Source organism: Pungitius pungitius, chromosome 12, assembly GCF_949316345.1.
Source record: "Pungitius pungitius chromosome 12, fPunPun2.1, whole genome shotgun sequence".
In the NCBI taxonomy this organism is placed as follows: Eukaryota; Metazoa; Chordata; class Actinopteri; order Perciformes; family Gasterosteidae; genus Pungitius; species Pungitius pungitius.
In genome coordinates, this window is record NC_084911.1 from 2789797 (window position 1) to 2806340 (window position 16544).

The 16544-nt window shown below is 47.6% G+C and overlaps 1 protein-coding gene across 1 annotated transcript in view; it reads right to left on the bottom strand.

Moving 5' to 3' along the window:
• Positions 1-280: 280 nt before the first annotated feature.
• Positions 281-16544, bottom strand: part of hs3st4 (heparan sulfate (glucosamine) 3-O-sulfotransferase 4) — a 46565-nt gene continuing 30301 nt past the window's right edge. The window contains exon 2 of the mRNA XM_037476966.2: positions 281-2333. Within this exon, the coding sequence (XP_037332863.1) occupies positions 1679-2333 (655 nt within the window). The 3' untranslated portion in view covers positions 281-1678. The remainder of the gene's footprint in view (positions 2334-16544) is intronic.

Here is a 16544-nt window from a genome sequence, read left to right on the forward strand (position 1 = left end):
TTTCTTTTTCTTTTTTTCTCAGTAAAGATAATGAAGCCCTGGGTGGATTTGGTTCCATTTAATTACGCTTGACACTGCCAAGTTCTCTTCAGGCTCGACAGAAACGCACCGCAGCCTTTTACCTTCATTTTAAATAGACGGCGGTCGCATCCCATGTTCTGATCTGTACCCCCTGCAGGGAAAGCACCGCGGGACACGGCTTCCCGCAGCAGCTCACACGACGTAAATGTTAAGAGCGACCTGAGAGGATTGTCAAGAAAAACACCAGAAAGGGGGGGGGGGCTGCAAAAGAAAAGGCCTCGAAGTGGGAGACTCTGGCGACGGTTAAGACCAGATGGAAGGTGTTCAAGCTCGGCTCTACAATAGGTGGGGTGGGGGGGGGCAGCGTAGTGCTCACTCTGATTGAATCAATCGCTCCGTGTGAGTTGCTGCTGGTGCTGCTGCAGGCCTCCTCTCCCCCCCCCCTCTCCCCTCCTCCCCCCAAACCATGAAAACCACGAAGACGGAGGATTAACAGAGCGATGCATCATATCTGTAGCAACCAGTGATGTGCAGCAGACTGCATTTATTGACTCCATCGGCTGTATTGATTGTCTCAATTGATCTGAAAAGTCCAGAGAGCACAGACAGACGCACTGCAGGTGATGCAAAGGGAAGAAATATGGTGGGTCAGTGTTATTTTCTCACTTGAGGGGAAAAATAACAAAGTTTTTCAGAGCGGAGCCCTGTTGTGTTTTTTTTTTTTTTTTTTTCACAAGGTAACCCCCGACGACCGCACATTTCCATCCCCACATCATCGCGGCGTAGCGAAGCGCACACACAGCGACGGGCCGGGGGGGGGGCATGTATGTTGTTTTTCGGATTCTGTCATTGACATTGAACTTGTTCCAGCCCGGCGACGGCGGCGGGTTTATTTAACACGCCATTAATCTCTAACGACAGAAGAGGGCGTCGCAGCAGATGTCTGTTAACGAAGCGCTCGGCCCGCCGTCACTGCGACGAGGGGGCGGCGCTTGGGCGCCCTGCAGGGGGTTCATCGGTATTTTGGGTTGGGAATTTTGTTGTTGTTGTTGTTGTCGTCAAGATGCAGAATAGTTTTGATCCGCAGCTAAAACCCTCTATGTGTAGTGCATGGATTTATCGGGTCGAATCGCGCGGCACCGCCAGTGCGCTGATATGCGGCGATGCGGCGGAACAATCCAATCATCGGCTCTCTCATCGGATATGTGTGCAGAGCATAAAGAACACTGAACACTTTGGTAAAACCTAAGACCGAAACAGACCAAAACTGAGAAGACCTGAAACAGAAAGGTCCTTTTTGCGGCGCTGGTGAGAAGGTAACAGACAGAGTTTGGCCTTCGGGCTCATGGAGGTAAGGACACTTAACTTATCGCATGCATCGCCACAGTCAACATCACTTCCTTCACTCTGTGCTTTAAAAACAAAGAGGAATAAATCGTTTCTCCTTTTCACAAATATAAATATATTTTATGTTTCAGTATTTACAATAAGTGATTTGCCATCGTCAACAACATTAGTATTGAAGGGAGAGGAAAAAGCATGTCGGTAAACTCTTGCTAACGGATACAGACACTGCAAAGACGGCCGTGATTGATTGGCGTGCCGAAGCACTCGTGAAGCGAGACAATGCAGTTTTTTTTTTAAAATCTTGACAAAGCTAGTCCCGAGCGCCGCGAGGTCCGCTGTCCTCCTGCAGCTCCCACTCAAAGTTCTGGCCGGTCATTTGGTAGAACATCATGTTAAAGGGCTTGTAGAACTTGTGCAGCCGGCGGATCACGTCCGGGTCGATTCTGGGGTGAGTCCTCCCTTTGGACTTGCCCAGGCAGCGGGGCGTGCTGCTGTCCTCGGGCTTCTTCAGACACGGGAACCCCTTGGTCTTGTTGAAGTAGAAGTGCTTGTCCGTGACGATGCGCTTGAGCCCCAGGAAGTCCTGCACTTTGCCCATCTCGCCGGCGGGGTCCACTATGAGCCGCTCGCCGCTCACAAAGTGCATCTGGGACAGCGGGAAATACTGCATCCAGCTCTCCAGGTGCAGCGCGTAGATCCCTATGCGCAGCGCGCTCCACGAGGCGTCTATGAGGCCCAGCGTCCGGTTCTTGAAGGCCAGCACCTCGAAGGTGGGGATCTCGGGCTTCTTGGACAGGGTCTGCGTGTAGTCCGAGATGGCCCTGGTGACCGGGTTGCGCACCACTATGATGAGCTTGATGTCCCGGGCCATGGAGTGGATGCGCTTCGGGGCGTGGCTGGTCACAAAGTAGCTGGGCGTCTTCTCCATGGTGATCTGCCCGTCCAGCGTTGAAGGCATCAGGTCCCTGCCGACACACAAAAAAACAAAAACAAGAGGAGGGCAGCGTTTAGCGCAGCGTTCTCCTCAGCAGCACGTTATCAAAAACACGACATGTGGAAAAAGGCGTTGTTAACGCTGGACACTGTGTTGTGAGGAGCAACACGCAGCTAATTACACCCGTGGAGTGATATGCCGGAGATAAAAGGAAAAAGGAGATGAAACGGCAGGCGAGCGACGACGCTCATTGCTTAATTGACTCCATCTGTGTTACTCCAGGAGCTGTTTTGGAACTTTAATAATGAGTTCCCTGCATATCATTAATACCCCGGCGCCTGGGGTATTGTTTTGTCATACATTGATTATGTATGCAAGGCTGGTGCTCCGAACAGGCGGCGGCGGCGGCGTCTCCCCCTCCCTCCTCCCTCCTCCCCCCCCCCTGCGATGGGTGAAGGCTCCCGTTTCTCCCCCCCCCCCCCCTCCCCGCGTGCCTCGTTTGAGGTTTTTCGGGGCTGCTCACTGAAGTCTGCGCGGATTCATTACCTCGATCAAGGGGGGGATAATTTGCGGTACAATAGAAACGTCCGCGGCCTGAGAAATCGCTCTCCGGCGGGAAGCCGTTCGCCTTCGCCACGTTTTTGCACACTTTTTTGCACACTTTCTATTTTTGGATCCATAATAAAGCAAAGCGTTGGCCTTCGGCAGCTCAAATGTTTACACTGATGTTCGTTCCAGTCTGTGCTGCTGGATTAACCGCATTAAATCCACCTTTAACAAATGAGCAAAGGACAAGGACTTAATTCACAATGATGAAGTTAAACTAGATCTAAGCATAAGTACAGTTTAGATTAAGTGCATCTCGGCTTTGATATTCATTTGTGAACAGCCACCATTGAAATACTGATAATTGGTCCACAACTCCAGGATGAAACTCGTTTCCTTCTCACTCCATAAGACCCCCCCCCCCCCCCCCCTGCACCACGGACCTACACTTGTGACGACATAGTCACATCAATCTTTTGCATCTTGGACATATTCTAAATGAACTGTTCTCCAGCAAAGAATCCAATTTACTCTACAAAACATAAGAGCAGTTATGCAAGTATCGACTGCACACACACACACACACACACACACATGCACCCATGGATACTGGACTGAAAGTCTCACAAGTGGCCTGGTAATTGCATCTCAGTAACAGTATTGCCTTCCTGATGGGTAATTTCCCTCTGGATTGTGTTTTGTCTCTTGGCAGCAGAGAACTGTGGTTACTTCTGGGCCCGTAATGGGATATTAAACATATCAACTGATAGCACAGTGACCAGAAAGAGTATTAGTTTTCATTAAATTCCATCACTTTCTCCCCCAACTGTAATGAACGGCTAAAGACTTTTGTGACCTTTCAAGGACTTTGGCCGCGGGCAGAAAACATGAAAAAAGCACCACAGCGAATCAGCTGGAGCCAGGTTTACCGCACGGAGCTGAACTGGGGCGTCTCTACTGGTTATTTCACCACGCGTGGGATCGTTAGAGACTCCGGGTTGGACCCATGTGAGCTGCGCGGGTCCCTCAGGTGGGTGCAGATGAAATCCAGAGCGCTAAAGAGGTCCTGCAAAACCACCTGCTGTTTACTGCTGCAGACGGAGCCCTCAGACAGGAGGAGGGGGGGGGGGGGGGGGGGGTGAAGATAAAGTTCCTATAAAAGCAGGAGAGGCTTTTAACAATGTCCAAGGCGAGATGCACGCAACAGAATCAGCTTTTTATGGTTCTGGAGATGAGTGAGTCCCTTGCAGCAGATCCATTAAATTTAAACAAATGACAAAAAAACAGAAAAAAAAAACATTTTTTTTAAACGTAATTTCTCCAGTTGTTTCGGGGGTTAGTTTAACTCAGGGAAGGAAATCCATTTCACACCCATTATGCACGAAATTCAGAGACAGAGACACCGTGTTGTCTCCAAAGGCCCGACTCATCATCCAGAACGTGCAGCATCCCGCCTCTAACGCCCACCGCTAAAGGGCCCTGGAACGCGGCCCGGCGCTCAACTCGATGTTTCATTACGTCCCGTCAGAGGAAGGGGCGGGGGGTGGGGGGGGGGGGGATACTTTCAGGGCATGATGAGGTGAGGGATCCCGCTAACTTAGATTCCAATGTGTCCGAGCTGTTTCTGGAGGAAGAGAGTTGCGTCTAATAAACTCTGGCAGAGCAAAGGGGGGGGGGGGGCATCTCATTTGGATTGATCAGGGGGCGCCGCCGAGGAGGAGCATCAATCCACGTTGTGTCAAACGCAATCAATTATTCTAAAAGAGTCCACTCATAAGCCGCTGGGTCCTCAGAGAGATTTCTGTGATCCACTTAAAAAAAGAGAAACCCGACACACACACACGCCCATATATGGAGGTGTGATTTGTAGAAAAGTGTCTCGGTATTGACAGAAAACAAGTGTTTTCTGCCGTACAGCAGCGGCAGGAACTGAGAGGGAGGATAACGAAGGGCATTTGTATTCAGGTGAACCTCGGAGTCCGATTTCAAACATCAATCCGGGGGCCCGTAAGCGGCTTTTCATCAACAACAGTCGGCCGGGGACATTTTCGAGTGAGAGTCACTGGTCAGCGCGCAATGAATAATCCCGTTGTTTTACGCTCTGAGTGACATGTTTGTGATTACAACAGTGGGGGAAAAAAAAAAGAAAAAGAACAAAAGACGTGGTTTACTGAGAGTTGCAGGAGGAATATCAGAAAAAAAAAAGGTATAAAAATTGGCCGGTCAAATGAGTCACTGTTCAGCTACATGTTTGTCTACGTGGAGAGAACGGGCCCAGAGGCCGGAGCACGCAGGCTCTCACAGGCTCTCACAGGCTCTCACAGGCTCTGTTGTGGAGTGGGAGGCTTTGTTTTGTTTACGGTTGAAGGTGCAACTCTAAAGGAGGCCGACAAACACACGCACAATGCTGCCGTGGAGGGTTTGGTGTGTTGTTGGTTTTTTTCATCCCCCCCCCCCCCCCTCTCAACCTGGACCTGAACCTGGCGGGCTGAGAGCAGCGGATGTGGTGATGTAACAAACGAGGTGTGTGTGGGGGGGGGGGTTCGGTTGTTAAAGTGGGCCCTGCGTACGCGGACCAAATCAGATACATATTAACGTTGTCTTGTATATGTGTATATATATATATATATATATATATATATATATATATATATATATATTATATATATATATATATTTATTTTATCGTTCTTCACTGTGAATATTTCCCTTTTCGGATGAGCTGACGTGAGCCCATTGGGTTTGATCACAATTGCCCTCAATATTCTGCGTTATGTGTTATTGATGCTGCAAGCGTCATTTATGGATTTAGTAAATGACAGAGCAAAGAGAGAAAATACCCAAAAGGAAGACTGCCTCATATGTATAATTTATGACAAATTCTGGCTCCATTTTTCATGTTGCTCTCTTTTTTTTTTTAACAGAATGTTAATATTATTGTTTTCTTTAAAGGAAAAGCACAAACTGGCCCAATTCAATTTGATGTCAGAGGCAAAAGGCCGAAATGTCGCAGAACTAATTAATGCAACAGTCTGAACATGTAAAAGGAAAATGCGGCGCTTATTACGCTAGTGGACCAAAGGAGGAAACCTTTCATCCATGCTTGTTGAGCACATTTTAACAGCAGGTGTTAAAATGATCCCGTTTATTCCCACAAGGAGGATTCCCACACTCTGCAGAACGGGTGACATGACTGAATGGTGCATCCATTACCTCGTGGAATAAACAACTGCCTTAGAATGAGAGCACGAAGCCCCCGTCACACACAAACGGAACAAAGGCGGCCATTAAAAGACGCCACGTGAAACTCAGCGGCTGTTCTCATTTCGGGTGAATCGGGACGTGCGCGGTTGGACCGCTGGCCTCTTCTTTTGTGCGGCACTATCTATTTAACGTGAACACTTCCAGGAAATGGCCTCACATCTCATTCCTCCGTTTCATTATCTGAGCTGCAGGGTCAGGGTGACACCACAGACTCCTCATCGCCGTGCCGCCACGTTGGCGCCTCCGCCCGGTGATGAAGATGGATCGCGATTCCAGAGGGTGTTTTTTTTTCTTTCTTCCTCTTTATTGAAACGCATCAGGGTGAAAATCACAGCAGGCCACCCTGTCACATTCGGTGATGTGTGGGACGTCAACCTGGAGCTATTTACACGTTTCTTCTAAAAGGAAGCTGCACACTCAGTTGTTTACGTGCTTTGGTTGGTTTGGTAAAAGCTGCACGGGTTTAAAGTGCCAAACAGCTTCCACGCGTTTGGTTGCGTAGCAACGGTGCTTTTGTGCAAACTACACTTTGATTAGTTATTAACTAAAGAGTATTAGTAACACAAAGCGTATCTGTCGCCGTGGGAACGAGAATGGGCTGAACTGCACTTTGACCTTTAAAATCCGGAACCACGTTGATTATTAGTAAGCTGTATTTTGTCATGACACTTAACCTACAATCTCTCCCCCCCCCCCCCCCAAAACATCTTCAAAAAAGTGGGTTTTAGTCCCGAATGAAAGAGCTTTTGGCTGCATTTCGCTCTCCAACAGAAGAGCTCGCACTCATCGTTCCTGGAGCTCAGCAGGAGCCTCACAGGGATAAATGGTGTGGGAGTCTCCCACTGCGTCTCGCATTAAGACGAGCAAAGGAAAAAACGAAGACGACCGAGACACACATTTCATCCACAGCCCTGAAAAACGTCCTGTAATGATGAGCCAAAAAAAAAAAAAAAAAAAGGCTTCGCTGACTTCAATGCACTTTGAATACATCAAGTGAAGAGTTCCCTGCATTCGGGGGGGGTTCAGGGATAAATGTCCGACCCCGACTGCGTGTGGAGACGCAAGTCCCTTCCCTTCATCCCGGGCAGGCGTAGTCCAGGGCCGCGTTCTGATCAGATTGTGTAAAAAAAAAAAAAAACGCAGTCCGTAATCATCTGTTACCCCGCGATCATCACTGCCGACACCGCTTCAAGGCCAAAAGACTTTTCTATTAGGAACGACGGCAGGTGGAGAGACATTTAACTCAAGTGTCATTTTCCCTTTGCAGCGCGTTAATGGTGCCCTGCAAGAAAAAAAAACCTACCCTACCCTCCAGATGCATATTTGGAAAACCTCCCACATACGTCCGCTTGGATGTTCTCCACAAGTATGTTTACTTCTGAATTCAGGATGATGTTTAGGAAAGGTTGTTATTAACGCTTCACCCTGGTGTGCCTCCGTGTAGGTGAGTGCGCACGAACGCACCGCCCTGGCATGTGCTCGGAATCATTCACTTTATCATCAGAACAGCTGGGCCGGTCCAGGGGGAGCCCTCTTGTTTAAGCCGCGGACACAATGCGGCGCCGCTGAAAGTCGTTTACAAGTGAAAGGTTGGTGAAATATGGCTCCTGGGCGGGAGATTTATGGCAAATTGAAAAAGAAAAAAAAAAAAGCAAAGCGCCAACAAAACGAGTGAGCCGCTACATGTCAATTAACTAAAAAGACATTTTTCCTATTGCTGAAATGTCCGGTGCAGCTAAAGTAGGACGTAAATCTTGACATTGTGACCCTTTGATTCAGCAAAACGACGTCCGAGTCGTTGACTTACAGCACAAAACGACTGCTCTAAAACGCTCAAGATCAAATGAGCCTAGAAACACCAGAGAGGTTTTTTGTTGAAAGTGCATCCTTTCGTGTCCCTGTGATCTGAATGTGTGTCGTCGGGCTTAAAGGCATTGCATCCAGCAACATCTGGATGCCGTGGCAATCGACTGCTAAGAATGTTATAATCATGCAGACAAGGCCTAAGCTGCTCCATTACGGGCTAAGCTGACCTATCAGTGGGGCTTTTGCTAATCCAAATTTGTGCTTTAGCTGGCAGAGATTGCTCAATTCAGGGGGTCTGCTGGGAGGACAAAAAAAAGCAAGCAGAAAAACGGCACACCTGCCGCGTGAGCTGCTATCGAGACGTGGATCTCTCGGTGTGTGTGTGTGTGTGTGTGTGTGTGTGTGTGTGCACGGGAACAAATGTCAGTGAGAAAAGCTCATTTTCACGGTGGATTTTCTATTTGTCTGACATATAAATACCAGCCGTGACCAGTCCACGGTGCCTTAAGCGTCCTTTCATCTGACACCAGATTAACGGGCCTCGGCTGCCACGCTCACATGTGATGAGTGACAGTTACATTTACTTCTGCGGACAAGGGGGGGGCAGCTCTGGAACGTCTACCCCATGCTTTTCCTTTTTTAGAAACACACACACACACAAGTGCTAAATTGTTCTCCCTCATAATTTCACCGTGAGGCCATCGGGTCAAATCCCGCCGCAGGTTTGACCACAGCAAACGCCCCCCCTCCCCCCCACCCCCCGCGGACACCCGGGTTAGCCCGGGAAATTTAAATCCATTTACTCGTTAATTCTGACAACTTAATCCCGAGGGATTAGCTGCTCCTCCTGTAATCTCACACCTGCTCAGGATATGTGAGACGAACAAAAAGGAGCCAGGAAGAAAAGGTGTAAACAGCGACTAAAATCCCACTGGTATAAACATTTTTTTTTTTTTTTATTTCTTTTTATCAGAACAGCTTGCAACCATCACATCGGACGATTACCCGGCAAACGTCCCTCGAGTGACTTCACAGGAAGCTTCATCCGGACCTGAGGCCACAAACCGCAAATGATAACCTTTTCACGGTCGAGAAAATACAGCGACAAACGCAAGTCGCTGGGCGCCTCGCGTGGTTCTCGGTGCTCAAGATGGAGGAGATGCGAGGCCCGTAATCCTCCAACCAACGCCGGCGGAGCCCGCGGCTTCTTTGTGCACGGCGACTAAACCCCAGCGCGCACACACACACACACACACACACGTGTAATCTCCCAGGCTTGAGGGAGTTTGACACGAGAAGTGAATCTGCCATAAATGCACAGCGCACAAATGCTGGATAATGTTTGAGAGATTCACAGATTAACTCGTGTAATCCAGGCTGCTGCCGCCGGGGGGGCGGGGTGGGGGAAGTTAAAAGATAAATGTGTCAAATGTTGAACCTTAGCTTCTAATCTATTGTTGTGCCCACATCTTCCTTATCCTGCAAAAATTAAAAGAACCATCTCATGCTGCTACTTTTAACCGCGGAACATCTTTGGAAATTATCATTTTCACGCACATTTCAAGTAAAAAATCCAGTTTAAAAAGGAGCACAAAATGCTTATTTGAAAAATGATAAAAGATACAAAGTGTCCTTCAGTGTCAAACCGCAATTTGCAGTTTAATTTAAAAGACAAGAGTGTTGAACACAACGAGGCGTCTCACAGACGGACCTTTTATTCTGTTGGGAAATGTGCCGCCACTTCAGCGCCGTGTCAACCGGACGAGTGCAAAGTGAAACAAATTGTAGCGTGGATGGAGCACGGGGCAACATTAATAAACAGTGACACGTTGTTAGACATTTTAAATACTCTGCGGTGTTGGTCTCATCATCAGTGCTGCAGAAACACACAAAAGTGTGACGCACACAAAAAAAACAAACACAGTTTTTGTTTTTCTGCACACGGATCGGCCACATTTCTAAAATATACCCAGTGATTAACTCCTCAGCTTAAGAGGTCACGCCCGAGCGCTTCAAACAAACCGCTCCGGGCACCGTGAAGTCACAACAAGTTCTGAAAAAATAAAGCTAAAACCCCCCCCCCCCCCCCCGCAGTGATGGATGAGGCGCTGCTCTGGTGGATGGTTCTGACACGTGTTGGCCCATCGTTTCACCAAAGCACGAACGGTTCTGTTGGTTAACATGTGACCTCTGGAGGAAGTCACACCCGTGAATTTATTTTCTGCAGCCCTCTTGCTGACCGTGAAAATCCCTTATCAATAACCAACACTTAAGCATAAGTTTGAAGTGAATTATCCGTATTCGCCGGGCGGCGGTGTTTTAATTACTTTAAAAACCTGCTCTGCTATCTCGAGCTGTCTGCATTCCACATCAGTATTTAATTAAGCGCAGTGATCAAATGATTTGGGAGGGATGGAGAAAAAAAAAAAAAAAACTGCATCGCACCTTTTTTTTTTGTGCTGCCACCGTATTGAAAGAGAAGCTTTGACACACAGACAGGTATTTTTTTTTTTTTGTCAATAAAAACCACTGATTTCTGTGTTGTCATTAACCACCGTGAAGCCTTCACCAATTCATCATAGAGCGTCTTCTCCTGACAGTCATGACGGAAAAGAGGACTCATGAAAGTCTCATGCGCCAGATGTGTCTTCTAATCTCGTGATAGAAGTTCCGATGTCACTCACAACAACTGTATTCTTTCATGAGTTCAGTGAGAAAGTGACATGTTTTTACTGTCATTGTTTTAGCAGCTGATACATTTGGTATAGACGTTTCCCCCGAATTACATCATGTGACAATAGGGCCTTTCATTGGGAAATTATGGATTTGACCATATAAAAAAAAAAAACAGTAAATTGTGCCGTATTCACAAGAGTCCCTTCTGTTATATAACGGAGTGAATTTAACAGTGTAGTCCAGGGCGCTTGACCCAAATAAACATGAAAAGGCAACTCAAACTGACCCCGTGGTTTGAGGTGAGTGTTGTTCGCCGTAGATCCAAAGAATATCGTTCCACCCACACGGGGGAGGGGTCGCCTGAGAGGGGCTTTCAGAGCACGTGACAGATCGCCTCAGGTGCATCCACTCTGCAGACGACCCCCCCGTAAGCCCCGCCCACCCGGAAAACACCTGCAGGGGAGGCAGCCGCCGCCGTCTACCGCTTCACGGGCCGCTGCTCTTTTTCAATTTGGGGGGGGGATGCTCTCCCCTGCATGTCAACACACACACACAGACACACTCTAATGGCACAGTATGTGGCCCAAGGAGCCGGGGATTAGCTGGGGATCAATTTGACAATCTGGCTCAATCCAACACTGACACCACGTCGGACCTTTAGTCGGGCCAATCGTGGAGGTGGACCTTCGCTGATGCTGATCCTGCAAAAAAAAAAAAAAAAAAAAAAGGTCCCGAAAGCTTGTGGGAATTCTGCCCAGAGGAGGCCGAGGCCACTTTGGAAGCAGATTAATACACGACATCAGGGTTGTGGCGTTCCTTTAGGTGTTAAATAAAAGAGCAACAGGCCATGTTTTAAAATGTGTTGTTCATGTGTTGGGCACTGTCACTGTTTTTTTATGATATTTTAGTAGATTTGGACTTGTGGTGTTTCTCCGAGCAGACGTTTGCAGTCATCATTCACGCAGCAGGAAATGCGGCTGAAAACTGGAAAATATCAACGCTTGTACCTTGAGGATATTATAAAACTAAGCGGGGTTTCGACAGGGATAATCTCAGATGAGCTGAAATGGGTACAGTGCCGTGAACGCTGTTAATGGACGGCTTTTACTTCGGAGCGTTGCAGTTAAAAGCCCCACTGAAAGAACCCCCCCCCCCCCCAATTAATCCTCTGCTTGGTTCTTATGATCACATTTCAAAACATACGTTTTCAAGTCAACTGCCACCACTAATCTCTACAAACGAGATCGGCGATGCAAAAACAAACTGTGTTGTTGTGTTTACAGCTTGCTGAGGGAGGGGGGGAAACAATATCAGGACATGAGAAAGAATATTATCTCAAAGCACACCTGATGATTGCCTCATCGACTATCACCTCAGCGAGAGAGGAGGCTATTAAAAGGTTCTTTATTCTCCCTCTGCGTCTTCATTATTCCTCAGAGCCAAGGATGCTGACATCTCAAACAAAAGCCCTGAAGTGACCAGCCTGCAGCCTGTCAGGGGGGGGGGGAGATAAGCCTCATATGCATTCCTCCAACACCCCCCCAGGTATAGAAAAGAAAAGTGATGATGAAATATTGGACCATTTAGGTGCCAATTTTGTGTGCTCGCCTTGCCTTCCATTAGATGTGACCACAATTAAACACAACATGTAAACACTAAAAATAATTATCTGAATGACCCTTTTAACCCTTTTTTATTTAGTGTTTTCAAAATACAACCATGTTAAAAGGCTGTTTTCTCTAAATAAGTTGCATTTCTTGGCCCCGGATTTCCGTAGCAGTCCCATTACATTTCATATGAGCTCCATTGTATTTAAGAATCCTTTTGAACCTGACTTTGTTCAACATTAAAATTTCAGTCCCGATATATACATATATATGCAAACGAGTGTATAATTTAATAATTGAGACAACAGATATTCACAAGGACGTCACTTTTTTCTTTCTTTCGCTGGAATAACATCAAAACAAAAGATTCTCCAAACAGCTGCTGGAGGCCTTTTGTGGGACGGACGGACGTACTTTTCGCGACAAAAAGACGCGGTCGGGTTTTGGACGAGCTCTGCGTCCGTGACGACTTAATGTGCAGCCTGTGACAAGCTCGACCGATCTCACACCCCCCCCCACCACCCCCACCACCCCTCCCGATACAGCCTGCAATTATTCATGTTGCTTAAGTGCTCCAAAGCTGAGAAAGTGTCCGGTTTGACTTATTTACCGAGACAAGCAGCCAGCTGGGGGGGGGTTTTGGCAGGAATCATTGTACATTTTGACGGACCTCTTTAAACGAGGAGTTGACGCGGGGAAAAACACTTGGTGGTTTATCGCCATCTCTAATTGCTCGCAGGTAATTAACTTGCCAGCGTTCTTTTCTATACCTTTCTTTTTTCTTTTTTTTTAAAAGGTTCATTTTGTTATCTCGGTGTGTGTTGCTTGATGCCCCTGACGTGCCAGTAATCAACTCAAGACACTTATTATGTTGTCTGGAGCAGTATTTAGCAACGCAGCGCACCCACATGACGTTTCCTTTATTCTCAGAGCAGATGTTCTGTGCAACCTGACGCGGCGAGTAAAAAATAAAAAGGCAGATGCAAACAGGACAACACCTCTCAGGAAGCATTGAAAACTGGGGGGGGGGGTCAGCTAACCATAAGTGATTGGGGGGGGCGGGGGATATTTGCGTTGAAATGAAACCCTCGTTCTCTCGCTGTGTTTTAAAGAACGGGCTCGTTTGGGCCCTCACGCCACCATCTGAGTGACGCGGCACCCCCCCCCCCTCCCCCCCTTTGAGGCCAGTCCAAACACACGAGAAGAGAAGCTCTGCTAGACTCATAACTGGGCGTATTTCGTCTTGAAGGAACAGCGATATCATCTGGAGAGTGTGTCCAAGCGTTCTCTGGTTGTTCTTCCTCTGATGGCATCAATGCTGTAGTTTGAAATGTTTCTATTCGACTGACTTTCACCAGACAAGACTTTGCCAAAAGGGCCAACGCCTCGGAGGGCGAGGTAATTAACAGCTGTGGACCGTTTAGCTGCGTCATCTCTGCGGAGAACCAGGGATGAATTAAAAAACACGAAACCATTTAACGAACCGCTGAGGAAAACGTTTTTTTTTCTTCTTCTTTTTCCCGATGCATTGTGGGGGACATTTTGGGTCCGCCGTGTACTTAACATTCGGAACGGCGATGGAAGGAGGGGAAACGATGAAGAGTATCTGCAGTCATTAGAACTGGATCAACTCAAAACGGAGGGATATCTATAGGGAACGTCTCTCCTTCACATGAAGAGCCGCCCTCTTGTTCTGCATGGCGACGCACGCCAGAGTATTTTTAAAATCCGTCAACACGCCGCACAGGAAAAGACAGACAGGCGCCCGTTTTTTAAAAAAAAAAATTATTTGTCTTGAAAGCCACAAAGTTCGTGGCGCCTCGTCGCTCGTCGTACTTCGCCCATTCGAATAAATCTCGCCGCTCCGGGCGCCTTTTCGAGACTTTTCGGTGAAAAGCGGCTAATTGTCACTTAGAAAAACACAGGCCTCGGGCCAATTAGAGACGAGCGTTCCACGGACTGATGGGCAGACGGGGGGGGGGGGGGGGTGGAGGGAGGTTATCGGGTCACTTGTATTCCATAGCAATTAGTCGGCTGTGGAGTCAAAGTTCCTGTGTGGGGGGGAGAGAGCCGCTCGGCAGATGACATCACTTAGCCGGTGTCGGAGCCCTCCGACCTTTTGGTCTGTCGAGTCTGTCGAGTTTTGTGTGCGGCGCGTCGCTCCGATTGCACCGCGTGGATATCACAGAGAGGGCAGGCACCCCTGACCCCCCCCCCCGCACCCCTGACCCCCCTCTCGTTGTTGATGCCTTTTTCTTGTTCACAACAAAAGCGCCTTTTTATTGCGTTTAAAAAAAAACGCGGAAATGCCTCCCGTGACCTTTTTTTCCGTGCTCCCCCCGTGGCCTCCAGGATCAAACAGCGCAAAGACGACAAACATTCAACGCACAACGCACCAGCTGAAACAGTGGCCCGGTGGTGGCGAATGAAATCGTGTGAATGAAATGAAAAGAACTGTCTTTTTCTCGGCAGAAGTGGTGATCAGGGATTAACATGCGAGCGCGCTCCGTTTCGCCCTGTCCTCCGCACTCCGTTGACCTTTTGGCTCGAAAAGGGGGAATTAAGATGAAGATGTAACGCTAACACATGCGCGGCAATGCCGAGTGAAATTTTGTACAATTTGTACAGAGTGGCGTGAACCCTGTTCTGAAACGAGGTGAGTGATCACATATTTACATTTCTGTGACCTCATCACATCCCTGCCAGTTTCAACAGGAAGGACCGATTGAAGCTAAATGACATGTAATGTGATGTAAAGTAAAAAAAAAAAAAAAAAGTTTTCAATTAATTATGTTGCCTTTTATTCGATTTAAAATTGAGTCCACTTTCCTCTCCGCCGGTGTTGTTGAAAGTGATGCACGCGTTTGTCTAAATGTTTTATTCCCCACCGGCTGCTGCTAAGCCATCACTCCCCATGAAGGCTTTGTCATAAAAACCTGACGTCCCCCAGTGCAAAATCAGAGTTTATGTACTGGGAGTAGCTGCAACTAAAACAAAAGAATGCGACATCAATCTCCAGCCCCGTAGCAGTGAGTGCATCAGACGCTGAATTATTGACGTCCTTTGTCACTTTTTTTGCGAGGCACTCGTCTCGGGGTTTAACGGGAAAATCAGTCAACAATATTAAGGCCTAGATTTCCTCAGGTGGAAGCAATAAACAAACTAGGAAAACAAACACTTGAACCCGGCGGGCGATCGGATGCGGTGCGATGAACGCGCTCGCCAGGACGGCCCTCTGGAGTAAACCCCCCCCCCCCCACAAAACAACACAACAACAATATCATCAAATATGTATGTTCGTCTTCTCTCCTAAAACAACGTGTTTGACCGAGTAATGGAATAATGGAATGTTTCTGTTCAAGCTAAAACAATAGGGGCCCCTGGGAGGACGTGAAGAATAGAGAATACTTCTCGGGCCTTGTGGGGAGGAGGGGGGGGGGGCTGCTCGCCGTCACGCGGCCTGTCTGCAGCTGTGACACTTCTATGTTCATCAAGTCCGCCACTTAAAGTCCTCCTTCCAGTCCTTGAGCTTTTCTCCGCTTTTGTCTCTGCGCGTCCCGCTAATTGGGGAAAGAGAATTATACAGCGGCGTGATGGATTTATTTTTTTTATTTTTTCCCCACTTGGAAAAGATGGCGAATTTCATACGCCGGTGCCTTTTGTCTTTTTTTTACAGTTCACTTGGAGCCGAAGTCGAAGTGGGAGACCGGCGAGGTCAAAAGGTCAGCGACATCAATATGGATTTATCTCCTATCAGTTATTGCTACCATCTTTCTTCTTTATGAGATGTGAGCTTTGTGCTCAGCACACCACCTAAAGCTATCTACAAATAAAAATAAAAAAAACCCCTCCTTTTCATTTATTGATATCAACTTGGATCTTTTCTGCATCTCTTGACGTCGGATGGAAGAACGGAAGTGTTGAAGTTTACTTTCCTCCTTTTTGTACTTCGTCTACATGTCAAAGACATTTTTCAACCCGTATCAATCCATCTGGGAAAGGAGACGGAAAATGAAAATGTGCCCGATAATGACAGCCATGACGCACGCACACACACACACACACACACACACACGGAGGATGATATGCAGTTATTTAGCAATATCTGAAGACATCCTGTGTGTTCAAACCTGTTTCTCATCTCATATCTAGTTAGACCTTGTGAGGGATAAATTTGCTCCTGAACTGGGTGGTTGCCATGGTGATGCTAAGAACACTAAGGACAATACCAAGGCCATCTGTTTACTGAAGTAAAAAAAAAAAAAAAAAAAGAGGGGTGAATAGAAAGCAACTAAATAAAAAATGGGTCTCTGTGGCTGAAATTGTCGGCAGATGTGAAGTTC